Raw genomic sequence first — 26,501 nt, 5'->3', positions numbered from 1 at the left:
GTTAATTCTGCTGAGCACTCCAGGCCATTACATTATGAAGGCTCAGGTGAACTGAATTGTGCTGAGCACTCCAGGCCAGTACATTATGAAGGCTCGGTTGAAGTGAATTCTGCTGAGAACTCCAGGCCAGTACATTATGAAGGCTCAGGTGAACTGAATTCTGCTGAGCGCTCCAGACCAGTACATTATGAAGGCTCGGGTGAACGGAATTCTGCTGAGCACTCCAGACCAGTACATTATGAAGGCTCAGGTGTCAAAAAAGGTAGCAGGCGCTCCTCTCCAGAAAGAACATGGCACGATAACCTGTTCTGAGATGAGAGTTTGCAGCACACGCTTTTTGCTCACTGTACCTTTCAAAGGTGGGAAATATCCATTTTCATATCAGTCTTTGTCCCACCCACATGGGCAGTCCAGCACTGAAATGCTATGGCAATTCCTCTCTAAACAAGAGTACCACCAGCAACCCCATACACGTGTTTCAGCCTTGTTGGGCCTCATCAGTGAGGTGAAGCGGTGCCTCTCTAAGCAAAGTGAGCAGGGAGTCCATGTCTGGTTGCCCCCAGATAACTTAGGGTGACCAACCCCAAGGTCCTTGAAAATATGTCAAAAAAGGTCGCAGGCGCTCCTCTCCAGAAAGAACATGGCATGATAACCTGTTCTGAGATGAGAGTTTGCAGCACACGCTTTTTGCTCACTGTGCCTTTCACAGATGGGAAATATCCATTTGCATATCAGTCTTTGTCCCGCCCATATGGGCAGTCCAGCACCGAAATGCTAGGGCAATTCTTCTCTGAACAAGAGTACCACCAGCAACCCCATACACGTGTTTCAGCCTTGTTGGAAATCATGAGGGCGTACTCTGTGTCTTATGTACTCTGGCACACAGTCGCAAATACGTGTTCTGTGACACAACCCTCTGGGTCATGGGGGCGACATGTAAGCTGCAAGTACTCCGCTCCAACCCCATGAAACGCCTGGTGAGCCAATCACAGGGATTCAAAATGGACGCGCTTAGCAACAGGGAGCCAATGAAGAGTCGGCAAAACCCGAGAGATCTGATCTCTAAACGGAGTCCCAGTGGCCAGCCTAGCTGTGGAAGCATTACAGGGCACATGCCACGGATGGGCATGGCTCATGGCACATGCCAAGGATGCGCGTGCATGCTACATGGAACATTGCATTGATATTCATGGTCTATGGCACATGCCACTGACTGCATGTTCTTTGGCACTCACCGTTGTTGAATGCCCTCTGGCATATCCCGTTCTAGGGCATAGATCTGTTCAGCAAATCCTATAGAACATTGTTTCAATCGCATGCTCCGCCTTTCATGTAACATGCATGACCGCTTCTTTGGCAAAGACCTTTCACAGTCATGCATTGCAGACTTTACATGGACAGGCATAAGCTACAGCATCATTCATGGATGGCATGCCATGAATGTATGGACATAGCTTGGATAATTCATAACTCTGCTACTTCATCATAGCTTGCATGGTCCTCTTCTCGGGCCTGACAGCGACACTCACCCTCCAGTGGAGCGGTACCTCCTGCGATTGCATCGGAATCAGTAAGTCACAGGTATTTCAATGAGCGTGATCAGTGACACGGGACGTCTGTGTGACATGTGACATGTCTTGGGTTTTTAGTAGAGCCTGTATTCTGATGGGAAACATCCACCACAGCCACTCTGTGGGGCATAACGGTGGCAATAATCAGGGGTCTGCAACCCGTGGCTTCCCATGCGTTTTGGACTACGACTCCCATCAGCCCTATCTATGATAGTCGATGGTGGGGGACTATGGGAGTCGTAATCCAAAACCTCTGGAGAGCCACAGGCTGCAGACCCCCGTCCAGCATATGGATTCTGATGGGCCCCGGCTCTGCCACGGTAAGGCCTTATTGATGAAGGCTGCTCTTCCTTCCGGCACTTCATTGAGGATGGCCATTGTTGCTCTTCGGGCACACTGTTGCACATCAGCACTTCTCCGCCTCTGAAGAGGCACTTTCTCTGATGCATATTCATATTTCTGCTGCACACCGGAGGCTTCGCTATGAGGAATAGATTCTTATGACTGGCTGGGGGGGGAGAGGGGGGGCTTTCATTGGCCACAAGGGTCAAGTCCTAAAAAATAAGTGCGGGCTCCTTAACATTACAAGTGAATGTGCCATCACCAGAAATTAGCATATCAAGGTGACCTCTGAAAAAAGTGGGGGGACTCGGTCCACTCGCGTGTACCCCCGACTTTAGCCCTGCCACCAAGAGTAGAGGTCCAGAGGTCAGACACTAAACCTATCTCGCGCTTAAGAAGCAGAAATTCTCATTGGTTCTCGTCTCTGGCTGGCTGGTGGTATATGCCCTCAACCCCTTTCATGAGCTTGGCACATGGTGGTGCAAGGGGCACAGGGCTGTACATTACTCTTCTCGCGCCTAGTAACACTTGTGCACAGGCGCGTTATAAAAGCCATAGCATAGTAAGTGGCACGAGATGAGCCTGCAGGGTAGGTGTAAGGTTAGAATGAGGGCATATGCCCGTGTGTAGACTGAGATGAGCCTGCAGGGTAGGTGTAAGGTTAGAATGAGGGCATATGCCCGTGTGTAGACTGAGATGAGCCTGCAGGGTAGGTGGGAGGTTAGAATGAGAGCATATGCCCGTGTGTAGACTGAGATGAGCCTGCAGGGTAGGTGTAAGGTTAGAGAGAGGGCATATGCCCGTGTGTAGACTGAGTTGTGCCTGCAGGGTAGGTGGGAGGTTAGAGAGAGGGCATATGCCCGTGTGTAGACTGAGTTGTGCCTGCAGGGTAGTTGGGAGGTTAGAGAGAGGGCATATGCCCGTGTGTAGAGTGAGATGAGCCTGCGGGGTAGGTGGGAGGATAGAGAGGGGACATATGCCTGTGTGTTCACTAAGATGGGCCTGTGGGGTAGGTGGGAGGTTAGAGAGAGGGCATATGCCCGTGTGTAGACTGAGTTGGGCCTGCAGGGTAGGTGGGAGGATAGAGAGAGGGCATATGCCCGTGTGTAGACTGAGTTGTGCCTGCAGGGTAGGTGGGAGGTTAGAGAGAGGGCATAAGCCCGTGTGTAGACTGAGTTGGGCCTGCAGGGTAGGTGTAAGGTTAGAGACAGGGTCTATGCCCGTGTGTAGACTGAGATGAGCCTGCAGGGTAGGTGGGAGGTTAGAGAGAGGGCATATGCCTGTGTGTAGACTGAGATGAGCCTGCAGGGTAGGTGTAAGGTTAGAGAGAGGGCATATGCCCGTGTGTAGACTGAGATGAGCCTGCAGGGTAGGTGTAAGGTTAGAGAGAGGGCATATGCCCGGGTGTAGACTGAGTTGTGCCTGCAGGGTAGGTGGGAGGTTAGAGAGAGGGCATAAGCCCGTGTGTAGACTGAGTTGTGCCTGCAGGGTAGGTGTAAGGTTAGCGACAGGGTCTATGCCCGTGTGTACACTGAGTTGTGCCTGCAGGGTAGGTGTAAGGTTAGAGACAGGGTCTATGCCCGTGTGTAGACTGAGATGAGCCTGCAGGGTAGGTGGGAGGTTAGAGAGAGGGCATATGCCTGTGTGTAGACTGAGATGAGCCTGCAGGGTAGGTGTAAGGTTAGAGAGAGGGCATATGCCCGTGTGTAGACTGAGATGAGCCTGCAGGGTAGGTGTAAGGTTAGAGAGAGGGCATATGCCCGTGTGTAGACTGAGTTGTGCCTGCAGGGTAGCTGGGAGGTTAGAGAGAGGGCATATGCCCGTGTGTAGAGTGAGATGAGCCTGCAGGGTAGGTGGGAGGTTAGAGAGAGGTCATATGCCCGTGTGTAGACTGAGATGAGCCTACGGGGTAGGTGGAAGGATAGAGAGGGGGCATATGCCCGTGTGTTCACTGAGATGGGCCTGTGGGGTAGGTGGGAGGTTAGAGAGAGGGCATATGCCCGTGTGTAGACGGAGTTGGGCCTGCAGGGTAGGTGGGAGGTTAGAGAGAGGGCATATGCCCGTGTGTAAACTGAGTTGGGCCTGCAGGGTAGGTGGGAGGTTAGAGAGAGGGCATAAGCCCATGTGTAGACTGAGTTGTGCCTGCAGGCTAGGTGTAAGGTTAGAGACAGGGTCTATGCCCGTGTGTAGACTGAGATGAGCCTGCAGGGTAGGTGGGAGGTTAGAGAGAGGGCATATGCCCGTGTGTAGACTGAGATGAGCCTGCAGGGTAGGTGTAAGGTTAGAGAGAGGGCATATGCCCGTGTGTAGACTGAGATGAGCCTGCAGGGTAGGTGTAAGGTTAGAGAGAGGGCATATGCCCGTGTGTAGACTGAGTTGTGCCTGCAGGGTAGGTGTAAGGTTAGAGACAGGGTCTATGCCCGTGGGTAGACTGAGACGAGCCTGCAGGGTAGGTGTAAGGTTAGAAAGAAGGCATATGCCCGTGTGTAGACTGAGACGGGCCTGTGGGGAAGGTGGAAGGATAGGGAGAGGGCATATGCCCGTGTGTAGACTGAGACGAGCCTGCCGGGTAGGTATAAGGTTAGAGAGAGGGCATATGCCCGTGTGTAGACTGAGATGAGCCTGCAGAGTAGGTGGGAGGTTAGAGAGAGGGCATATGCCCGTGTGTAGACTGAGATGAGCCTGCAGGGTAGGTGTAAGGTTAGAGAGAGGGCATATGCCCGTGTGTAGACTGAGTTGTGCCTTCGGGTAGGTGGGAGGTTAGAGAGAGGGCATATGCCTTTGTGTAGACTGAGTTGTGCCTGCAGGGTAGGTGGGAGGTTAGAGAGAGGGCATATGCCCGTGTGTAGACTGAGATGAGCCTGCAGTGTAGGTGTAAGGTTAGAGAGAGGGCATATGCCCGTGTGTAGACTGAGTTGTGCCTGCAGGGTAGGTGGGAGGTTAGAGAGAGGGCATATGCCCGTGTGTAGACTGAGATGAGCCTGCCGGGTAGATGTAAGGTTAGAGAGAGGGCATATGCCCGTGTGTAGACTGAGATGAGCCTGCAGGGTAGGTGTAAGGTTAGAGAGAGGGCATATGCCCGTGTGTAGACTGAGATGGGCCTGCGGGGAAGGTGGAAGGTTAGACAGAGGGCATATGCCCGTGACTAGACTGAGATGGGCCTGCGGGGAAGGTGGAAGGTTAGAGAGAGGGCATATGCCCGTGAGTAGACTGAGATGGGCGTGCAGGGTAGGTGGGAGGTTAGAGAGAGGGCATATGCCCGTGTGTAGACTGAGTTGTGCCTGCAGGGTAGGTGGGAGGTTAGAGAGAGGGCATATGCCCGTGTGTAGACTGAGATGGGCCTGCGGGGAAGGTGGAAGGATAGAGAGAGGGCATATGCCTGTGTGTAGACTGAGATGAGCCTGCGGGGTAGGTGTAAGGTTATAGAGAGGGCATATGCCTGCGTGTAGACTGAGTTGTGCCTGCAGAGTAGGTGGAAGGTTCGGGAGTGGGCATATGCCTGTGTGTAGACTGAGTTGTGCCTGCAGGGTAGGTGTAAGGTTATAGACATGGTCTATGCCCGTGGGTAGACTGAGATGAGCCTGCAGGGAAGGTAGAAGGTTAGAGAGAGGGCATATGTCCGTGAGTAGACTGAGATGGGCCTGCGGGGAAGGTGGAAGGATAGGAAGAGGCCATATGCCTGTGTGCAGACTGAGATGGGCCTGCAGGGAAGGTGGAAGGTTAGAGAGAGGGCATATGCCCGTGAGTAGACTGAGATGGGCCTGCGGGGAATGGGAGGGCATATGCCTGTGTGTAGAGTGAGATGAGCCTGCAGGGTAGGTGTAAGGTTAGAGGGAGGGCATATGCCTGTGTGTAGACTGAGATGAGCCTGCGGGGTAGGTGTAAGGTTATAGAGAGGGCATATGCCTGCGTGTAGACTGAGATGGGCCTGCGGGGAATGGGAGGGCATATGCCTGTGTGTAGAGTGAGATGAGCCTGCAGAGTAGGTGGAAGTTTGGGAGAGGGTATATGCCTGTGTGTAGACTCAGATGAGCCTGCAGAGTAGGTGGAAGTTTAGCGAGAGGGCATATGCCCGTGTGTGGACTGAGATGAGCCTGCGGGGTGTGGGGAAGTCTAGAGAGAGGGCATATGCCTGTGTGTAGACTGAGTTGTGTCTGCAGGTTAGGTGTAAGGTTAGAGAGAGGTCATATGCCCGTGTGTAGACTGAGATGAGCCTGCAGGGTAGGTGTAAGGTTAGAGAGAGGTCATGTGCCCGTGTGTAGACTGAGTTGAGCCTGCAGGGTAGGTGGGAGGTTAAAGAAAGCATATGCCCGTGTGTAGACTGAGATGGGCCTGCGGGGAAGGTGGAAGGAGAGGGAGAGGGCATATGCCCGTGAGTAGACTGAGTTGAGCCTGCAGGGTAGGTGTAAGGTTAGAGAGAGGGCCTATGCCTGTGGGTAGACTGAGATGAGCCTGCAGGGTAGGTGTAAGGTTAGAGAGAGGGCATATGCCTGCATGTAGACTGAGTTGTGCCTGCAGGGTAGGTGGAAGGTTAGGGAGAGCATATGCCTGTGTGTGGAGGTGTGGGCCAGAAGGTCCTAATACGCCTGTTGGGGTTGCTGCGGGGGATGTAGGGTGGGAACCTGCCTATCGGTCATTGCTGACGCGCCTATGAGAGAAGGTTGGATGAAGAGTGAAGCTAAGTCTGCTGGAGGGGCGGGGTTACGTTGGGTTAGTGTTCATTCATTAATCTAACAGAACCCTAAGGATGTTAATTTTGTGTAGCTGCAGGAAGAAACTTAAAAACACCTCACCTGATGGTATTAAATGAACTGTCTTCAACTACAACATTCTTCAATGTGCGAGAGAGCATATTGAGTTCATGAAATTATTTTCATATTTAAATCTACAATAATCAAAGTTTCATGATGTCAAAATTTGAAAAGTAAGAAACATTTCATGTGTTTAATATTCTGATTTCTGAGTGTCCTACACATGGTTCACACATTGGGAGGAATCTGATTGCCGCCCACTCGTGTCCGCTTCCTCAGGACCACACCATTTACTTAACTGTAATTACGGATTTATTTGTTGCCAGACGGCTCTATACTGATGTCAGATATGTGAAACCATCTATATCTTAATATTCATGTGAACATTTATTTTTTTCTTGTTTTATTGCGCACCTAATACCGTACCTGAGTTCGGTTTCTAAGCACAGATCCAGGAATCGAACCTCGGTTGCTCTGTGTGGTCTTGCTTCCAAGACCAGTTGCCACTGTGCTATCCTCCATCTGGATGGAAACCTGCTGGGTGTGTCACTTTCTTTAATGCCTGTTACTTCAGCTTTCTGTGGACATCACTCGTTTGTGATTTCCATACAAGGAGAAAATCCTGCAGTGTGATAGGCGCGTGTAGAAACACGATGGCCAATATGGAAATCACAAACACGTGATCTGCACAGAAAAGTTGCAGAATAATTGAGTAATTGACATCTCAGTAATTGCCACGTGCATTCCTACTTCTAGACGGAGAAGAGGCCTCCATGAGAAGGTATTGCCATGGGTAATTGACACACTCTATAGACCCCAAAGCATGAGTGGATGGCAGACATCAGTCACAATGAAATGTGAGAGTGGAACTGGGCAAGGTTGCCCTTGCACCACTCATTGAGCCCTTAGCCCTTGCACCAACTCAATGAGATCTTGAACTTAATGATGCCCCTTTGCCGATGTCGCCCTTCCGATAAGGGATTCGAGATCCACATTATCCAACATAGGAACTCATTGTGTAGCTGCCAGAGAATCCGACAGGAAGAATCTGACCACTAGCACTTATTCCGATTCCCCAGATTCACTGCGTGCAGCGCAGACAGATATGCAAATCGTGGCCTACCTCGGATCATTGCTGCGTGCAGTAAATTTGTATGGGGAGATTTGTGACTACGGCTGCCGTGAGAAACACGGCAGCCATCATGACTGATTGATTCCTGTGTCCCGTGCCTGCCTTTTTGCAGTCATGGAAAAAAAGTGGGCGCAATCCTTAGAAATCAAGCCTTCAAGATTTCCTGCGCAGGGTGATAAATCTAGCAGGGAGAGTCTGCGTCGAGTTTCTTCATGGGGTTTAAGCAGCGTGCGATTAATACTACGGGAACGCGGCATAAGTCCCATTTGCACTTTCGCCTTTAGGTTATATGTGATTTGGTCGAGTTTTTTGTCGAATTTGATTTCGTCAAATTTTCTTTTTCTTTTTGTACATTTGGCGGCATGTATATATGTGGAGGGAGACCTCCTCAGCACCCCTGACCTCCCCCTTTCTTTAGTATCACATTTACCCACCCCCACATATATTTGCAGCAACATTTGTCGAAATAATTTCGCCAAATTAGACGAATTCTGCCGCAATGTAATCTCCCTATCCCTTCCTTTACGTATCTGCCCCAATGAGAATGTGGCTGTAACCTCCTACCCATTCCCATTATACTATTTATTACCCCAAACCCACCCCCCACATATAAATAAAAAGTAAAATACAGGGAAAGATCAATTTTGGAGAAGGTCAATTAGGACCACTATTATTAGGGCAATTGGGACAAATGGTCAATTGTAAAAGGTCAATTTGGGTAATACCCCAAAAACGGCCACGTGTGTATGTATTTTTCTTGCTTGCCCCTTGTCTAAATTTATCTAGCATTTCCGATTGAAAGCTGGTCCCTCCTACTTTCCAAAGATCCCTCCCATATCATCTTTGTTCATGTTTTGGGGTGACATGGTAGGCTGCAGTGACCAAAATATGCTGCTGGGTCCAGGAAAGACCCACGGCCCCGAGTTAGGACCAGGGATTCAACGGCAGGTGCCCTTGTTTACCTCTGTCTCTGAACTTTCCATTGAAAACTTGAAAGAGCTCCAGCTCTCGTTATGTGTATGCTTAGTATTGACAATGCCATGTATTATATTGCTTAGAATCGTATGTGTCATGCTTGGTTTATTATGTCAGAGCATTCCTATTAGAACTCTAATGCTGTTTGTTATGCCTTAAAGTTGTCAGTTGATGGAGGCTGCTGAACAGGTTGGGGGTCTTGTGTATATCTCCTATTCTACGCTAATAAACCACTTGAAGTAACTGTGCCGGTGTGGTTATTAGCACAACACTTCTGCTTCAAGGAATGGTTCACCCCTAGAGCCCTCCACTCCCTACCCTACCTGAGGCTGGGTGGTCTGCTCCTCACTGTCTCCTCCCCTGGTTGGTTGTAGATCCCTTACTGCCCATTGCCCGCCCTCCGCTGCTGCCAGCTTCCCGCTCCCTTCTTCTCTCCTTCCCTCACGGTGTTCTTCCCCCTATGATTGCAAAGCACTTGGTTGCTTCCCGGAGCTCGATCCCCGCTCTATAAATATCATGATAGTAATAAAAGCAAGACATTTACTGAGCACCAACTCAAGTCGTTCCCATGGGGAGGGCATCAAACAGCATGCGCCCCCCCCCCACACAGAGTTGGAAAAGATGGTCGATGTCCCCACGTTTGGTCTTGTTGGGTACGACTTCTGCAAAGCGCCAGGTACAGGTGGGCACCTTTACTTTGCATCAGTCAAGTAACTGACAACCGCAGACGATGGATGGCCTGGGACATTACCCTACATTTCTTCGAATACCATTTCCCCAAATGTGATTTCACCAAATACATTTCAATGGAAAGGTTGGGGAAATGGTGTATGTGTAATGCATGACATAGAGGGGTGTGGGGTAAGGGTAGAAGTTAGGGTTGGGAGGGGTGAGGGGGGCTTGCAGGGGGTTTCCCCCGCATTAAAAAAGAAAAAAGATCTGTTTTTTCAGTGAAATGGATTTGGTGAAGTTTCCAGTAGGAGAAATATATTAGAAGAAATCACATACACCCGCCCTGGGAGGAGGGGTAATGCGAAGCCCACACTGATGGCACGTAACCATGGTTGCACTTAAAGGGTGCATGCCAATCATCACTGCTGGCATTAAGGTGCCTGAAAATCATCATTCCCTGCACTTGATGCATTTGTGCTTCTCCCGTATTAGCGTTTCTGCATAGGTCTGCTGTACCTTTTAATTATTTAGTGTATTCTCGCAGCAGTGTAATTTAAGCAGCACAGTACAAAACACTTCTAGTGGGAAAGCAGTGTTGGCAGCTTGTGGGTCTGCTTCAGATTCACATGGTGTGCCTATGCCACAGCTATGATGACATTGATACATTACTAAGGATAGAATATACATTTAGAAGAGGATATGTGTTAAACTACAAAGAATTAGAATGATGTTCTGAGAAATAATGTGTAAGACTCTTATTCTAGACCTCTGCGCCATCCTCAGGGAACGGACGGCCTCCTTTAAAATCATGTTACTAGAGTATGCCAGCACCATGAATCACACCTATGCCACACTCCCGCTAACATTGCCCTCACTGCCACCCACCCTTGTTTCATATGTTTCCTTTATACTGACATAAACAGGAGAATTCCCTGTTGCATTTTGGAACATTTATTTTCCATTCACATTCAGTTATGTTAAATGTCTTTAGGAATCCACTGTGAGTTCTTCACCTTGGCATTTAGGCTCTTTTGTTTCCATATCTGTGTTCTTTTCACAAGCAGCTGTTCTAGTTAACCACCTGGCACTCACCCTACTGGGAGACTTCAACATCTGGTTTGACCTCCCCAACAACTCCATGGCTCTGCCGCTGGTCGACAGTCTAGATGTACTCAACCTCACCCAGCATATCAGAGGACCCACGCATACTACCGGCCACACCCTCAATGCCATGTTCAGCTCATCCGACCTCATCTCCACATCCACCCATCAACCCCTCATCTGGACAGACAACTCTGCCATACCTTTCTCTCTCACCACACCACCACCACCCCCCAAACCATCATCTACCCCTACATCGCAGTTCAAGTGCTGGACCAAGGTCAAGGTACTACCGGACCTGGCCGAGGCGCTGCTAAATGCCCTCCCATCATTCCTAACCTCAGCTAGACCCTTACCCATAGAGCTCTTTCACTCTTGGCTAAATGACTCCCTCATTCCCTTAACCCCCTCCAAGTCTGCTCCCGCCCCCAAAGGACCTACCCGCAAATGGTTCACCGCCCACCTGAAGACTCTAAAAACCCGTAAGCGGATCCCTTGAGCACAAATGGCGAGCCTCCAGGACCCCCAAAGCAAATCAGTACTCGGCCACCATCACAGAATCAAAATCAGAGATCCAAAAGGCCAAACAAGCCTATGATAATAAAAGGATCCTGAACTGCCGTAGCAGAAGCAAAGAGCTCCACAGGATTATCACAGTATTCCTGATGCCGCCCTGCACTGCAGCCACGACTGCTTCCTCAGAAACGCTCCGCAACTCTGTGTCTAAACACTTTCACAAATCAGCCCTAGATTGGATGGCCACCCTCAACGCCAAACTCCCCATCTTGTCCACCTGCCATACACCAGCTCTACCAGATCCAACCGCCCCCCCCCCCGCCCCCAGAACCCTTCTTTCTGCTCTTTCAACCATATCTCGAGCGAGGAGTTTGTGAAACTACTATTCGTCAGCTGACCAAACAGCTTGCCCTCAACCACTGTCCAACCTCTCTCCTTAAAGAAATCTTCACCTCCACCAGTGCAGGATAATTGGCGAGGTCCATTCTCAAAGTCTCCCTCACCTCCGGCAACTTCCCAGAATCCTTAAAAACTGTGCATTTCAAACCTCTGTTTCAAAAAGCATCCCTCGACCTATTCCTACCAATTAACTACAGACTGATCTCCAATATCCAATTCTTGGCAAAACTCATCAACCGCACTGCATAATCGCAGCTCAATGGTTCCCTGGAATCTAACAATCTCCTAGACCCCACGCAATCAGGTATCCGTCCGTGCCACGGAAACAGAAACTACACTGATCTCTATCTGGGATGACCTCAAAGTCACAGAAGACTCAGAAGGATGCACAGCACTTATTCTTCTTGACCTCTCGGCAGCGTTTGATACCATTAACCACATGATCCTCCTTGACAGACTGCACTCCTTAGGAAAACGAGATTCAGCACTCACCTGGATTGCCTCATTCCTTGCTAATAGACAGCAAATCACCCATCTCCCCCCTTTTCTCTCCTGTGCACACCCAGTAAATACTGGAGTACCCCAATACGCCTGCCTCTCTCCCCTTTTCTTCACCCTTTACATGACCCCCTGACCCAGGATCATCCGCTCACACAACCTCACATGCTATAACTATGCGGATAACACACATATCGTCTTGAGAATTCCTAAATCGACCACCTAGCCTCGCCCTGACCTAGCAGCATGTCTCACAGACATTGACCACTGTATGATGTCTAACCATCTCCTTCTGAGCCCAGGGAAACCAGAGATCAAGGTATGCAGCAACACTGCTCTATTCCCCCAACTGACTCCCTGGCAACCTCACTCGGTCTCCCCTGACCACCACTGTCAGAACCCTTGGCTTCACAATGGACTCGGACCTAACTCTGTCTCACCACATCAACAATGCACCCAAATCCTGTCATTTCCACCGTAGGCTCCTGGGGTGTATCTTCCCTTACTTCACCTACCCCAATAGACTTGCTGCAATTATGTACATGGTCATGCCCAAACTTAACTATGCGAACCTCTTCTATCTGGGTGCACCGGCCTACCAGCTAAACAAACTCCAAAGAGTCCAACGCTTGTCTGCCAGATTGCTTCTCACACTGGGACAAATGGATAACATAGTATCTGCTCTCTGCACCCTAAACTGTCTCCCAATTGGACATAGGGACACCTTCAAATTCCTGTGTATCATTACCCACCGAGCGGTGCATAAAGCATGCCCCAAATTCCTACAAGAAAAGATTACATCTTACCACCCAACTTGCACCCTAAATTCAAGCACTGTCCTTCTCCTAGTGGTCCCCACCTCCAATTCGGCCAGGATCGGAGGGTCTGCCTACTCAACCCTGGCGCCAACTTTGTGGAACTCATTGCCTCCCCACATTAGACACATTGAAGACTACATGGCTTTCCGGAAAGCACTCAAGACCTGGTTCTTTGCCTAAAACACATAAGGGAATGACGTTAATCCCACGACTTAACACCACGAGCACTAAACTGGCATGGTATACCTCTCAATACGTGCCCTTTCATGTACTTTCAGGCGAGGCGACATCTACCCCCATTACCTGGAGCCTTTGCCTCAGACATGAAACCCGAATCGTAGTGGCACCCATGTACTTGACGGAATTGATTCATTACCTCCATCCACAGGAATACCGTACGCTCCGAGGCCTGGAGTTATCTATCGCCAACAATCTGGAACTACTGTGCTATACTCGTAGCCCAAGCACATAGCACTCATAAGCTTGATCAAGGCCATGCAATTATGCACTACACTATCAGTCCAAGAAGGCACCTGCCTAGTAATCCTACTCATCTGGAAATCCAAGAGCCGGACTAGATACCAAGGGGCCGTCTAGCACTTGTTTTGCTAATCACACCTCTCAGTGGACCTATCTAGCAGTACTACCAACCCAAGCACTAATATCACTTTTGAACTTGATCATTGCCCTGCCAGTATGCACTACGCTATCAGTTCAGGAACCGCCCTTGCTTGCTAATCCTACACATCTGGAAATCCTTGAGCAGAACTATATACCAATGAACGTTGTAGCACTTATTCATTACTAATCCCAACTATCTGCGAATGTGTTAGTAGAACTATCCATTGGGGATTCCATTTAGCAGAACTAATGGTGGTGGTGGCCCATTACCTGGAGGGTCGGCATTCAATCGATGGGCATATTGCCATTAGCACCCATGTAGTTCCCTACACGTGTGCTAATGTTTTTGTTTTTTATTAAGAAAAATAATGTACCTTTCCTGCGCAGCCCCAACCGGGCCACGCAGTGCTGCTGAAAGCATCAGCCATTTACCACGTTGATGACTTTGACGTCATCAGCATGGAAAACGCACTGAGGGGGCAGCAGCACTACTGGCGCTGGGACGCGCAGGAAAGATACGTTTCTTTTTTTATTTCAAAATACCATTAGCACCCATGCAGGAAACTACATGGGTGCTACGGTGAAGGCGAAGCAGGGAAGGGGTGGCTGGCTGCCCAGGCAGCTCAGAACGCAGGCTTGTACCATACAGCACAGCCCATGCTCCGAGCTTCCTGATTGGCTGGCGCCCCTTTGCAGGGTGCTAACGTAGAGAAGAAAAGTAGTGACCGTAAGAGCAGAGGGAGGAGCGCCGAGCAGGAGATCAGAAGCAGTGTTAGCGCTATCGGCAGGGCTGGATTCGAGAAGACGCTGAATGAATTTTCTGATTCCAGTATAAGTGGAATTGTAAAAACAATGGTGGTAGCTGAAAAGGAATAGGGCTTCTTCTAATCCACCCAAAGGCAACTAAAAATGTACAGTCTTGTATAAACCAGGGGTCTGCCGCCTTTGGCTCTCCAGATGTTTTTGACTCCAACTTCCATGTTTCCTATCCAGCGTAGTCAATGGTCGGGCATCTTGGGAGTCGTGGTCCAAAACTGGTTGCAGGACCCTGGTATAGACGAAGGGACACATTGATGACCACTTTTGCATGTTGGCCCGGATGTTCTATCTCCTGGATTAATTTGGGTGCATGTCCCTTTGTGAGTTGTGCAGCGCAGCGCTCCTCTGTGTTGTATGATCTTGTGGATGTGAGTAGGTAAGGTCAGGCGTACCAACATGCCTTGTGTTTTGTTTCCCCCGCAGACGGTCCGCCATGGTTTCCCTTACCAGCCCACTGCGTTGGCCTTCGATCCAGTTCAGAAGATCCTGGCTATTGGGACGCGAACGGGAGCCATACGGATGTATCCTTTTCTGTAGAGACCCCATAGTTTCTGTAATGTTTTGTCCTTCAGCAGCAGGGTGACCTGATGTCTCGTTCCTTCTGGCGCGCCTTTTAAGGTAAGGTACCTTCTTAAATGCAGATAACCCGCAGCTTGTACGGTACCTCTCATGGCGGGATTGGTCAAGTGCTTGCCTTGGGTCTTTGGCATCTATCTGTAGTAGACAATTTGGAATTGCCTATATTTCTATGGAGCCAAAAGTACCAGTTGAATTTTATTTGCTGAACATCTCCATTAAGTTTTTGTATGAGAAGTTACCAAAACATATTTTGCGAAAAACATCAGTGTTGTGGTTATTTTTTATTTGAATTTGTTTTTGTTTTCTTTTTTATGTTTTTTTGGGGATGAAAATCCCTACTTTTCAAATCTTGACCTACCCCTCCCCGTCCAGCCTTTGAAACCTTTTTTTCTCTGTCTGCCTTCTTTTGCCCCAAGTCCAGGACCTATTTGCAATCACCTCCCTAGGACACAAAAAAAAAATCTTACCCTTGCCTGAAACAGGGCCTGGCGGCCCCCAAATCCTCGATCCATATCCGCCCAGTTCCCCCTCTCCCTTTTCGCCATCTACCCCGCCTCTTGGCCTATACCCCTTTCTTGCTTTCTCATTCGGTTCACTAGTTCTCTCTCTTGGCCCCCAAGCACCAGAACACGCTTCCTCTCCCTCTTCCATGGCTTTTTTCATTCCCTGCTTTCCGCTCACGCCTTAAAACTCATTTGCTTACCTGTTTCTTTGAGTTCTTCGTTTTATTCTTCACGACGTGTATCGTCTTATTTTATGTTTCTAAAGCGCTCTGGCATGTAGCACTATAAAAACTAAAAATTAAATCAAAATCAAATTTTGGGAGTTGTCTCTTAGCTTCAACCTTGACCGTCCCCCCTCACCCCTCCCCCCTCCCCCCTCCGCTAGTCTTGCTATTGTCATGTAGCTCATGGTTTCTGGTCATTAGATGTTCTTTTGTCCCATCTCCGCAGTAGTGTGTCTAATAAAGTTGGGTCCGTTTTGAATTTGAGCTATTTCACTCCATCAGACTGGGTTCTGTCTGATTTTTCCCCTTCATCAAACCTACATGATCCCCTGTTTTTGAGTGTCAGTTTCTGTTCCCTTCTGACGCTCTGCTGCTTGTTTGTTCGTTGTGTGTTGTTTTTTATGTTTTCTGTGCGCCATGAGGCCGTCCTGCAATGCGGCGTATTTTTAAGAATTGAAATATATAAATAAATAAATGTCACATTCACCACCGCAAGACTGTGTTGAATGAGAGCACTCGATAACAAAAGGAATTTAAGTTTGAACAGGTGCTTCAGACACGCAAGCTTAGACTAGGGTCCTTGACGTTTTGGCAATTTAATTGTGTTTACAAGATGCGGCCCGTGGCAGGCATCATCCAGAGTAATTATTAAACCTTTCTGTTTTTAATGCTTCATCTCATTATGGCTGTAGGGTAACGTGGGTCGTTTTCTGAATTTACTGGGTCCCCATTCGGGGTTGCTTGTGTCTCATTTGGTGAATATATGTGCAACAGAGTTTTTATTAATGACTAGTGTTTGCCTCCTTGAAGTGTGTTCCCCAGCACTGCTAGATGTGCGTGCCATTCCATGTTGCCAGACACCCCCGATGCTTGCGCTGGTTTCACCCAGCAATGTTGAAAGTGGCCATTGTGTTTCCTTCTATGAGAAACCAATGCCCACTGGGGGAGTTTGTGTTACTCGTTCACCCTGTGAGCCCCATCTGATGAAGAAGTCTCTGGGGCTTGGAAAGCTAATGCATTGGCCCACCTCAGCCTCATCATTTCACTTAGTTGCATAAAAGGTATCAAAACTTGGATTACATGTGATGTTAAAAGTAAGTCAACCCTTTATGTGTGCAAACCTTTCTGATGAAATACCCATGTCTGGCCGCATTTTCTGATAATGCTTACACCGCAGGGCTGCTAGCTTGCAAATAATGGTAACACTGTTCAATTTTCCTTTAGTTCTTTCTATGTTTGCTTGGAAAGTGCAACATTCGCCCTTGGGTATCTTGGCAACGTGGAGGTAGCTAAAAGCTGGAGATAAGAAGGGAGGGAAAGGAGGCGGGGTCCAAAGTAAGGTGGTCGTCCAGGTGGTAGCTGTGGGCAGGGAGGGAGTTCCAGAGATTGCCGGCTAGAGCTGCGAAAGCTCGGCCTCCTTTCCTGATAAGGTGGAGCCACCAGATCTAATGTTGGCTGATCTCAGGGATCTGCTTGGTGTCTGAGATTTGGGAACTTTGAGGATGGAGGTGGGCCAATGGCAGGGGAGGCAAAAGCTCCTGCATTTGGTTCTCTCCTCTGCATGCGAAGCAGACGGAGGGTTGCGATTGCTGGTGAGATCTGACCATGGCCCTGGAGCCCAGGATTTGAGCCATGTACCATGAGTGCCTCCTTCTAGGCCCATTTTAGAAGCTGCTGCTGCTACTTGCCGGTCCCAAGCACTGCGGCCTGCGATGAATGGTCTTGGGAGAATAGCTCAGGGGCAACGTGCTCGCCTTGGAAGCAAGACGATGCAGCGCAACACAGGTTCGATCACCAGGTCTGCGCTTAGAACCCTCCGGGTATTAAGCGCGTTATAAATAACCAACCAATTATTTCAAGTAGGAGCACCACTCTGCTCTGGAAATGAGGCAAACGTTTCCGGGAGGATATTGCTATAATGAGTCGCTCCCAACTGTTGGTTGAGATTTCCTTTTCGCATTTTGAGCTTGATCTGCATTTTTATGTAGTGTCAGCAGTTTGGTTAGCTTTGCATATGTTCCAGCCAGTGCTTCATCAAGATTGGATGAAAATACATACTCTGCCTCGCAAAGTCGATCGAGACAATTCAGCTTTCTAGAATTGGAAAAGACGAGGACGGATACATGCTGTCGGTTCGAAGCCCACAGAAAGACCGATATCGCAATGCCGCAGATGGTGTGTGTGTGTTCTCTGGTATGATTAATCTATCACTGAGGGTTGCGCCCAGTGGTATCAAGTGGGAGGAATCTTCTGTTATGCTTCATATATGTACTTTTCTAGGATATGTATTCAAGCTTTTCTATAGCTGCAGTTCATACTGCCCTCTACCTTGCACTCCGCCCTCCCGTTCCCCTCTCACTTCTCCTTCTCGCACTTGTTTGTCTTGTCCTCCCTCTGTCTTCCCTCCCTTGTCGCGCTTAGAAACACTTGTGTACAGGCACGTTATAAATGAATTATCATATATCGGTATACAGTGTTTATATCAAATCCATTATATTAAATGCCCATATATCGAATCTTTTATCTTGGAAAACCTTTATGGTGAATGTATTTCGGGTGGGCTAAAGGGTTACATTTTTTTGGGAAACAGTCAGGATGGGTTTTCAGAGGTGGGAAACAGGGGTTTGTGTAGGGGACCACCCCCCAAAAATGCATTCACTAAAGATTTTCAAGATAGTTTCAAGATAAAAGATTCGATATATGGGCATTCGTCATATCACTTCTATAGTATATTGGCACAAAGCAGTTAAGGATATATTTTTTAGAACAGGGTCATCATTTGTATTAAACCGGTTTGGTTGAATTCTGGTCAATACTGGCCTTTTAATCTTTCATTTACATAGTATTTGTTATGCATATTGCTACTGCTAAGGCATTGGTGATCTACTGGCAACTACCCTTCTCTCTCACTCACCACCCCCATCTTGCATAACCTAACGAATGCATCTTTTGTAACACGCTTAATACCGTGGACCAGTTTCTAAGCGCGGGACTGGGATTTGAACCTATGTTGTTCGGCGTTGTCTTGCCCCCGAGCTGTCCGCCCGGCCCACCTAGACAGAGAAAAGGATCTCATGGTTAGATCACGTGCTGTGGAGCCAGGAGACCTGGGTTCTAGCCATTGCTTCCCCACTTGACCTCTGCGGGATCCTGGGAAACTTTCTTCACCTCCATGTCCATGAGTTCTCTTATTTCCCACAAAGAGGCTCACACAGTAACAGGGAAAAGGCCGCTCAAACTCTGGACGTCCACCTGCGGTGAGACTATTGTCAACTTCATGCTTCTTCCGATATATGTTCCTTCTCTAGTGGTCTTAGTTTTTTGTGACATTCTTCCTTTCCCTGTGTAGGTTTGTCCTAACCCATTGGTCTCCCACACATAGGGCCTCATTACAATTACGGTGGTGTGGTAAATACGGCAGTAATGGAGTGGTAAATCTGTTACGACTGCATTGCCGCTGCATTACCATACTGCTGTACTATACCTTTCGTGTTGAGGCAGATAAAAAACCTCCAGCAAAATGCTGGAGGTAATTCCTCTGCCTTACCGCCAAAAAACAGCCAAATAAGTGGAATTACTGTGTGTGGTAATTCTGCTGAAATACCTATGGAGCCCTATGGACTCCTTAAATGGGGACTATCACCGCCTACCACCACTTGTAATCCAACGGTAATTCTGCTGGACCAAGTGGCAGTAATGGTAATTCCGTTTGTTGGTATTCTCAGTGGATTTGCCACTGGGAATACCGCCAAACTTGTAACAGGGCCACTACTCTGGCCATAATCCAAGCCTTTGAAAGAACATTCTCCAATGTAAGGCTAAAGGGTGGGGATGAGATGAGACTCTTGCTAAGCAAGCATGCATGGCCATCACCACTCTGATGATGAGACTCTTGCTAAACAGCATGCACAGCCATCGCCACTCTGATGATGAGACTCTTGCTAAGCAAGCATGCACGGCCATCACCACTCCGATGATGAGACTCTTGCGAAGCAAGCATGCACAGCCATCACCACTCTGATGATGAGACTCTTGCTAAGCAAGCATGCACGGCCATCACCACTCCGATGATGAGACTCTTGCGAAGCAAGCATGCACAGCCATCACCACTCTGATGATGAGACTCTTGCTAAGCAAGCGTGCACGGACATCACCACTCCGATGATGAGACTCTTGCGAAGCAAGCATGCACAGCCATCACCACTCTGATGATGAGACTCTTGCTTAGCAAACATGCATGGCCATCACCACTCCGATGATGAGACTCTTGCTAAGCAAGCATGCATGACCATCACCACTCTGATGATGAGACTCTTGCTAAGCAAGCATGCCTGGCCATCACCACTCTGATGATGAGACTCTTGCTAAGCAAGCATGCCTGGCCATCACCACTCCGATGATGAGACTCTTGCTAAGCAAGCATGCACAGCCATCACCACTCTGATGTTGAGACTCTTGCTAAGCAAGCATGCACAGCCATCACCCCTCTGATTTCCGTCTTGACGCAATAACAGTGCCTTCTGTTAGTAGTTACCCAGTCTCTGGTCAGCTGATCCTTGCCATATGAAACCATGAGTCAGTGCACTATGTACTCAAGAGCGTGTGATCACTCATGCGCACCCCAAGATCCTGTGCCTTGTTCTTGGGGTGTATTTTCTGCTCTGCCCCATTATATGTAGAGATTGGGATTGTAAATGTTAATAAGCATTCTTTAAAGCTCATATTAAGAAGGTGAGGCACCGTGAGGTACAGTGCATTGTCCATGATGACATCATGTTACTCTGCTGTGGTTGGTGGGATTGTAAATAGTAACGGATCTTTAGAACTCAGATTAAGAAGGTGAGGCACCGTGAGATGCTGTGCTTTGCCCACGATGACCTCATTGTGTGGATAGTGGGATTGGAACTGAACCTCCTTGTGGTCCCTCCTGGTTCTCGTGTATGGGGGCGTGAGGTTCTCTGTTGGTTCCTGTCATTTTCTAGGGGCCCTTCTCTTCTATTGCCACTTTGCTCTCAGGGAGCCATTGCAACCAATGTGTCTTTGATCACCTTGCAGCCTTCTCTTGTGATCTTAACAGTGGAGAGTGAAAACAATTGGATTCTTTGGAAAAAACGTAAGAATTGAAATCCAATCCTATGATAGCAAGCATTGGCAAAGCCAATGGTTTTGGCCTGTGCAGTTGTTTATTGCATTTAACATTTACAATGGAGGGAATGAAGGAGGAATGACAACACAGGGGGGAAGACATTACAGAATGAGGGCGATGAAGGGCAGTACCAGGGCGGAGGGAAAGAATGTGGGGGAGACATGAAAAAATAAATGACAAAACGAGGGAGAATTAAAAAATCCAACAGATGAAAGGTAGGCCATGAACAGTACACAGGAGCATTGTGCAACATTTGAAGGAAGGAGTGACAGGAGCAAATGAGGGGAAGTTGTGGCAGGTCAATGACAGGTCAAAGGGTGCGGAGCAACAACACAAAGGGGTGCTGATTGACAGTGCAAAGGTGGGCAGAGGAACAGCGCTAGAGGGAGAAGGAGAGACAGCGGAAGGGGCAAGGAGCGACAGCACAAGGGGGAGGAGCGACGGTGCAAGAGGGGGTGCGACAGCACAAGGGGGAGATGCTGCAAGGGTGGGAGGCATGACAGTGCAAGGGGAAGGAGTGGCGCCGCAAGTGGGAGGAGTGACAGCGCAAGTGGGGAAGGAGAGAGTGCAGGAGAGACAGCACAAGAGTGAAGGAAAGACAGTGCAAGGGGGAAGGAAGGACTGCGCAAGGGGGAGGATGGACAGTCAAGGGGTAAGGAGGGACAGCACAAGGGGGAGAGGAGGGAAAGTACAAGAGGGGAGCAGGGAAAGTGTCAGGGGGAGGGGGAAACACACAAAGGGGACAGCGCAGGGGGAGGAGAGACAGCACAAGGAGAAGGAGGCACAGTGAAAGGGGGAGGAACAGCGCAAGGAGGGGATGAGGGACAGAGCAATGGGGAGGAGGAAAAGCGCAAGGGGCAGAGGGAAAGTGCAATCAGGGGACACCACAAGTGGGGGAGGACGGCAGTGCAAGGGGATGATGAGAGACAGCACAAGGTAGGGAAGAGGGACAGCACAAGGAGAGGAGAAGGGACAGCACAAGTGGGAGGATGGACAGTACAATGGGGAAAAGAGCGACAGCACAAGAGGGAAGAAGCGACAGCAAAAGGGAAGGAGCAACAGCACAAGGGAGAAGAAGTGACAGTGCAGGGGTAAGGAGTAAGAGCACAAGGGGTAAGGAGGGACGGTGCAAGGGGTAAGGAGGGACGGTGCAAGGGGTAAGGAGTAAGAGCACAAGGGGTAAGAAGGGACGGTGCAAGGGGTAAGGAGGGACGGTGCAAGGGGCAAGGAGGGACGGTGCAAGGGGTAAGGAGGGACAGTGCAAGGGGGAAGGAGGGACAGTGCAAGGGGGAAGGAGGGACGGTGCAAGGGGGAAGGAGGGACAGTGCAAGGGGGAAGGAGGGACAGCACATGGGCGGAAGGAGCAACAGTGCAAGTGGGGAGTGACATCTGTTGGTTGTATGTAGAATTGCAGCCTTTGGTCGTAGTTGCCCTATATCGTATTTTGGATCTTAATGTGATTTCTTAAGGACTCCTGTATGTTGTCAGTGGTACTGCACCTCTCCAATGAACTACAACCTGAAGATGTCCTCACAACACATTTTATTTCCATTTCCTGTATCCCTGGTTCTTGTTTATTTATTTTAAATTTTTTTGGAGAGGTGCAGCCACTGACAACATAGAGATGGCCGCATAATAAGTCTCATTGGGATTTCTTATGAGGACACCTTTATGTTGTCAGTGGAACTGCATCTTTCCAAAACAAAATGAAAAAATAAACAGGAACCAGTGATACAGTAAATGGAAACAGGTTGTGAGCACGAGAACATTTTTGTCTGTCATACTGCACCTCTGCAATCGACTACAACTTACTGACGTCCTCACACTGTACTTTATTGGAGAGCAGTTCCACTGACAGCATACAGAGGTCTAGTGTCCAAGCTAACATTGGAGCAAGCACTATTTCCTCTGTTTCTATGGTAATATGGATGGAGGCAAACCCTGTTTGCTTCTTTCTTTGCTATTCAAGCAGCACAACTGGTGCTAAGTGTTTGCACATTTTCTAGCACTGGAACAAAGGTTACATAATCTGGCCCCTGCTTTTTTAGCCACAGCATCTCAAGCAACCCCAATGTTTCAGGCAGTATGCCAAAGATCTGGAGAGCCTTCCTGTCTGACCGTAAACAGAGCGTTAGACTAGGAGACCTGTCCTAACAGTCGACTCCTGTGGAATGTGGAGTCCCCCATGGATCCCACGAGACGCTTCACTTTCAGATGTACGCTAAACCTCCTTTACTCTTTTTGAGACGATGTGCAATTATACCAGCGTGTCGTAGGCCATAAAGAGTTTAGCAAGGCAACAAAAGGACTTAAGGCCATTGAGCATTGCATGTTGCAAAACAGCCTCAAACTCAAATGATCCACAATACAAATCCTAGCCCATGATCCCTTCCACCTTGTAAAATATGCAAATAAATCCCCATAGAAATCAAACCTATCAAATCTAAGGTACAAAACCCTGGAACCCTCTGAGATGCAGACCTCAGCGTGAACTCGCAGGTCAGCTTGCTAGCTAAAGCGGCCTTTTTCCAAATGGAACTGCCGAAAGAAATCCCTGTCCTACTCTGGATAGAACCACTTCATTGTATGTGGCACCGTAGTGAACTCCAGGCTGGTCTCCAACAATGACCTACATGGAGTCTTAGAACTGCATAAAATCCAAAGCAGTGGTCGCAGGCTCCTCCGTGGGCTGAGAAATGGTTCGGTCGGAAGCCTCTGCTGGTTCTTAGTGCAGGCCTGGTTCTACTTCAACATCTTGTATCTAACGTACAAAAACCGGAACAATATCAGCCCCCCCTTACCGCGAAGAAAAGGTCAAACCCTAAAGTAATAGCCAGACAGCCGACAAACCAGTCCCAAAACTAGATGGAAAGTCCCAGGAGTTTCACGACCATGGCGCCCAACCTGTTGAACGCTATCCCCGATGACTTGGGGTGCTCAAGCAATCTCATGCCAGTCATGGCTGGGCTCAACACCTTCTTGTTCTAGACCGCCCCTGCAATCCGGACGCAGACAGGACCTCAATACACTACCGCAGTGCCTACACGCAAGCATGAAAAGGGAGTCCACCTCCCAAGGATCTCCAGGTACCAAGCGACACTTCCAAGGTGGCACACTCACTGTCCCAATTAGAACGCATTTTAATGACCCAGGGGCCTAATACAGGCAGAAGCCAATGGCTGATCAGGTCATGCACTTCTTTCCTCTACATCTCTGACCAGTTGTACTTGTGGGTGTCATAAATTGGTGTTGTGGGAGGTCTGGGGAGGATTCATGGTGGTGTGAGGGCCACGCAAACCTTCAAGGGCATTGCTGTTTGGCACCAACTGTTGGAAGTTCTTCTTCTCTGGGTTTTCGCCCTCCTGGTGTCTGTCAGGTCCTTTAATGCACACGCCCATTCACTGCGGGACTATTTATTAGTGTGCCTCCATTTCGACTACTTGCAAAAGCTTTAAAGGAGGCTTTTTATGGAAGCCCAGAACTCCAAACCTGTTCCCTGGGATATCTTATGCATGGCCAAGGCTATGAATATGCAATCAGGTGTTTCTCAGATCTGAACAGTAAGTGCACTGGGGCCATTTACACCTTTTCAATTCAAGCGCGTGAGAATCCCTGCGCTGCGGCTCAATAGGGCCTTAATGAATAAATCCAGAAGACCATGCGGGGTATACAACGCGTGCAAAGATTTAAAAAAAACACCATTGTGGTGTACGCTTATTGGAAATTAAAGCAAATGACTGTGTGCGCTGTGCGTGAAGCGTGTTCAGACTCCGTTGTTATGCAAACGAGATCTCCGTAAGTGGTTTGCGTGGAAAGCTACTTGAGAATTAAAAGCACGCCTCCATGTGCCGAGTCGGCAGAGCAATGGCTTTTCAACTCTGAAGTAGGTTCCCCGTCTCCCCGCACTGTCCAGTTATGTCATTTGTAACCCCCCCCCAGCCCCCTGCCTGGCCCCCATCTGGAGAATTCAACCAAGGCCTTTTGTGGTAGGTAAGCAGGGATGGTCCCACCCGGCTGTACGGTGGAGAAACCATATCAATGCATGGCCATTGTTTGCCCGGTGTTCGTTCACTCCTTGAGGAAGCGCTGATCCCGAGTGACATATCCACAATTCATCCTGCAGGTCCTCCACGCTAGGATGACTGCATTATGTGAGAAGGCTTTGATTGTAACAGCCCGGCCACACACACCCCACCGCCCAAATTTAAGAAAGAATAATGTCTTGTCTGGAAGCACTCGCCTCACGTGTGCATAATTTAAGGAAACGTGCATTTGACTGGGTGACTACAGCTTCGTCACACACACATTCTGTGGGTTCACGCACTAGCTTTGTTTGCTTGAATGGCTGTGAAAAAAAACTCTACGCAGCCCAAAAGTGACACAATGAACTGCGCTTAATAAATGGTAGATCAGAAAAGCTCGCATCGGTTCTAAAAATAGAAATGCGGCCCATTGCGGGGCTGCTGGGCGCTGCACACTGTCCGCAACACCGTGGCCTGTGACTGAGCGATTCTCACCCTGATCCTGCGTCGATCTGTGTGGATCGAATGCTTCTCTGAAAGGACTGGAAAGCGAGCTGCTTTCGCGGGGATAAGTGTCTGGGGCCTGCGTGGAGGCTCTGGGTCTGCAGTGCTCGGGGTGCTGCACTGCAGCCCTGCTCCGCTCTGCCCCTCCTCGGCGTTTCCTGTGGCCATTAGTAATCCAATCACGCGCAGGGTGCAGCGCAGCCCAGGCTCTCCCTCCTAATCTTCGCTTGATGATTCCTTGTCGCGCGCCTATCCCAGAGCTAGGCCGCATGCGCTCTCGACGCCGCCGTGCACGGCAGCAGGCACAGAGACCTGCGTGCAATCCCTGCGTCCATTTCATGTCATTTCACTGGCTTTTTCCTATGACATTGCTTACCTCCTTTGTCATTGCAGAAAAAAAGAGGAAAATTGTCTTTGTCCCACGGTGGCATAGATTTCGAAAGGAGTGGGGCACACGAGGGTGTTGATGTGAGAGTGCTACGAATGAAAAGCGCTTTAGAATGCATGTGAAGTAGAGTGCGCATAAGCATTAAAGTGCAGGGGAACAGGCGACTGAGGCCTAGAAGGTACTCAGGGATTGCAAACATCTCAAATAAAAGATTAGCCAGAAATAAAAGAGAAATGAGGCAGAGAGCGAGTTCATGATCACGGAACGGCGGGAGGGCCCTGCCTCTGTTAGCGTAGCGCTTGCACTTTCTATATTTGATTGCACTTCTGCACTTGCACGTTATATATTTGATTGCACTTCTGCGCTTGCACTTTATATATTTGATTGCACTTCTCGGTCTTGACGCTGGGATCACCCTAGCCTTGGCCACTATATGCATTGCTCGCGTGGTGTCTTGGGCACTATCCTTTACATGGGCTCATCCTCTGGAACGGTCTGTCCACTAGGAGGCAGCACTGGAACTCTCCCAAAATGTTCCGCATCGAGTTTGGTAGTGCGCATGTTCGAACTTGCTGCAATCCGCTCCTTCATGAGATGTCAAAGTCACTACCTGCTTCCTTTGCATCCTCTGAGCAGGAGACATTACCTGCTCCTAGTTGTGATTTTCTGCAACAGTGTGGACTTTTAAGACCCTTTTTAGTTTTGGCACTTTAGCAACACCTATAAGCTGAAACTATTGCATTGGAGTACAGCTAAGAGGGAGATGCCATGTGAGGAGGGACACAGATTGTTGGTGTTGTTTGGTTATTTACCCACCCACTTACAATCCATGGCCATTTCAATCCCTTTGGCCATTCCCACTCTCTACCTGGCCCTTACGAATGGGCTCCCTTTGAGCTAGCTCTTTTAAGCAGTAATGT

General features: G+C 49.0%; 1 protein-coding gene across 6 annotated transcripts in view; it reads left to right on the top strand.

Moving 5' to 3' along the window:
* STXBP5L (syntaxin binding protein 5L) overlaps positions 1-26,501 on the top strand; it is a 3,950,894-nt gene that overhangs the window by 58,325 nt on the left and 3,866,068 nt on the right. For all 6 annotated transcript variants that reach the window (XM_069635832.1, XM_069635831.1, XM_069635829.1 and 3 more), the window contains exon 2: positions 14,639-14,736. In XM_069635832.1, the coding sequence (XP_069491933.1) occupies positions 14,639-14,736 (98 nt within the window). The remainder of the gene's footprint in view (positions 1-14,638; positions 14,737-26,501) is intronic.

The sequence above is a fragment of the Ambystoma mexicanum genome, chromosome 7p (genome assembly GCF_040938575.1).
Source record: "Ambystoma mexicanum isolate Mex_15411 chromosome 7p, UKY_AmexF1_1, whole genome shotgun sequence".
NCBI classification, from domain to species: domain Eukaryota; kingdom Metazoa; phylum Chordata; class Amphibia; order Caudata; family Ambystomatidae; genus Ambystoma; species Ambystoma mexicanum.
Note: the sequence above shows the minus strand (reverse complement) of the source record. Positions and strands in the feature narration are given on the sequence as shown.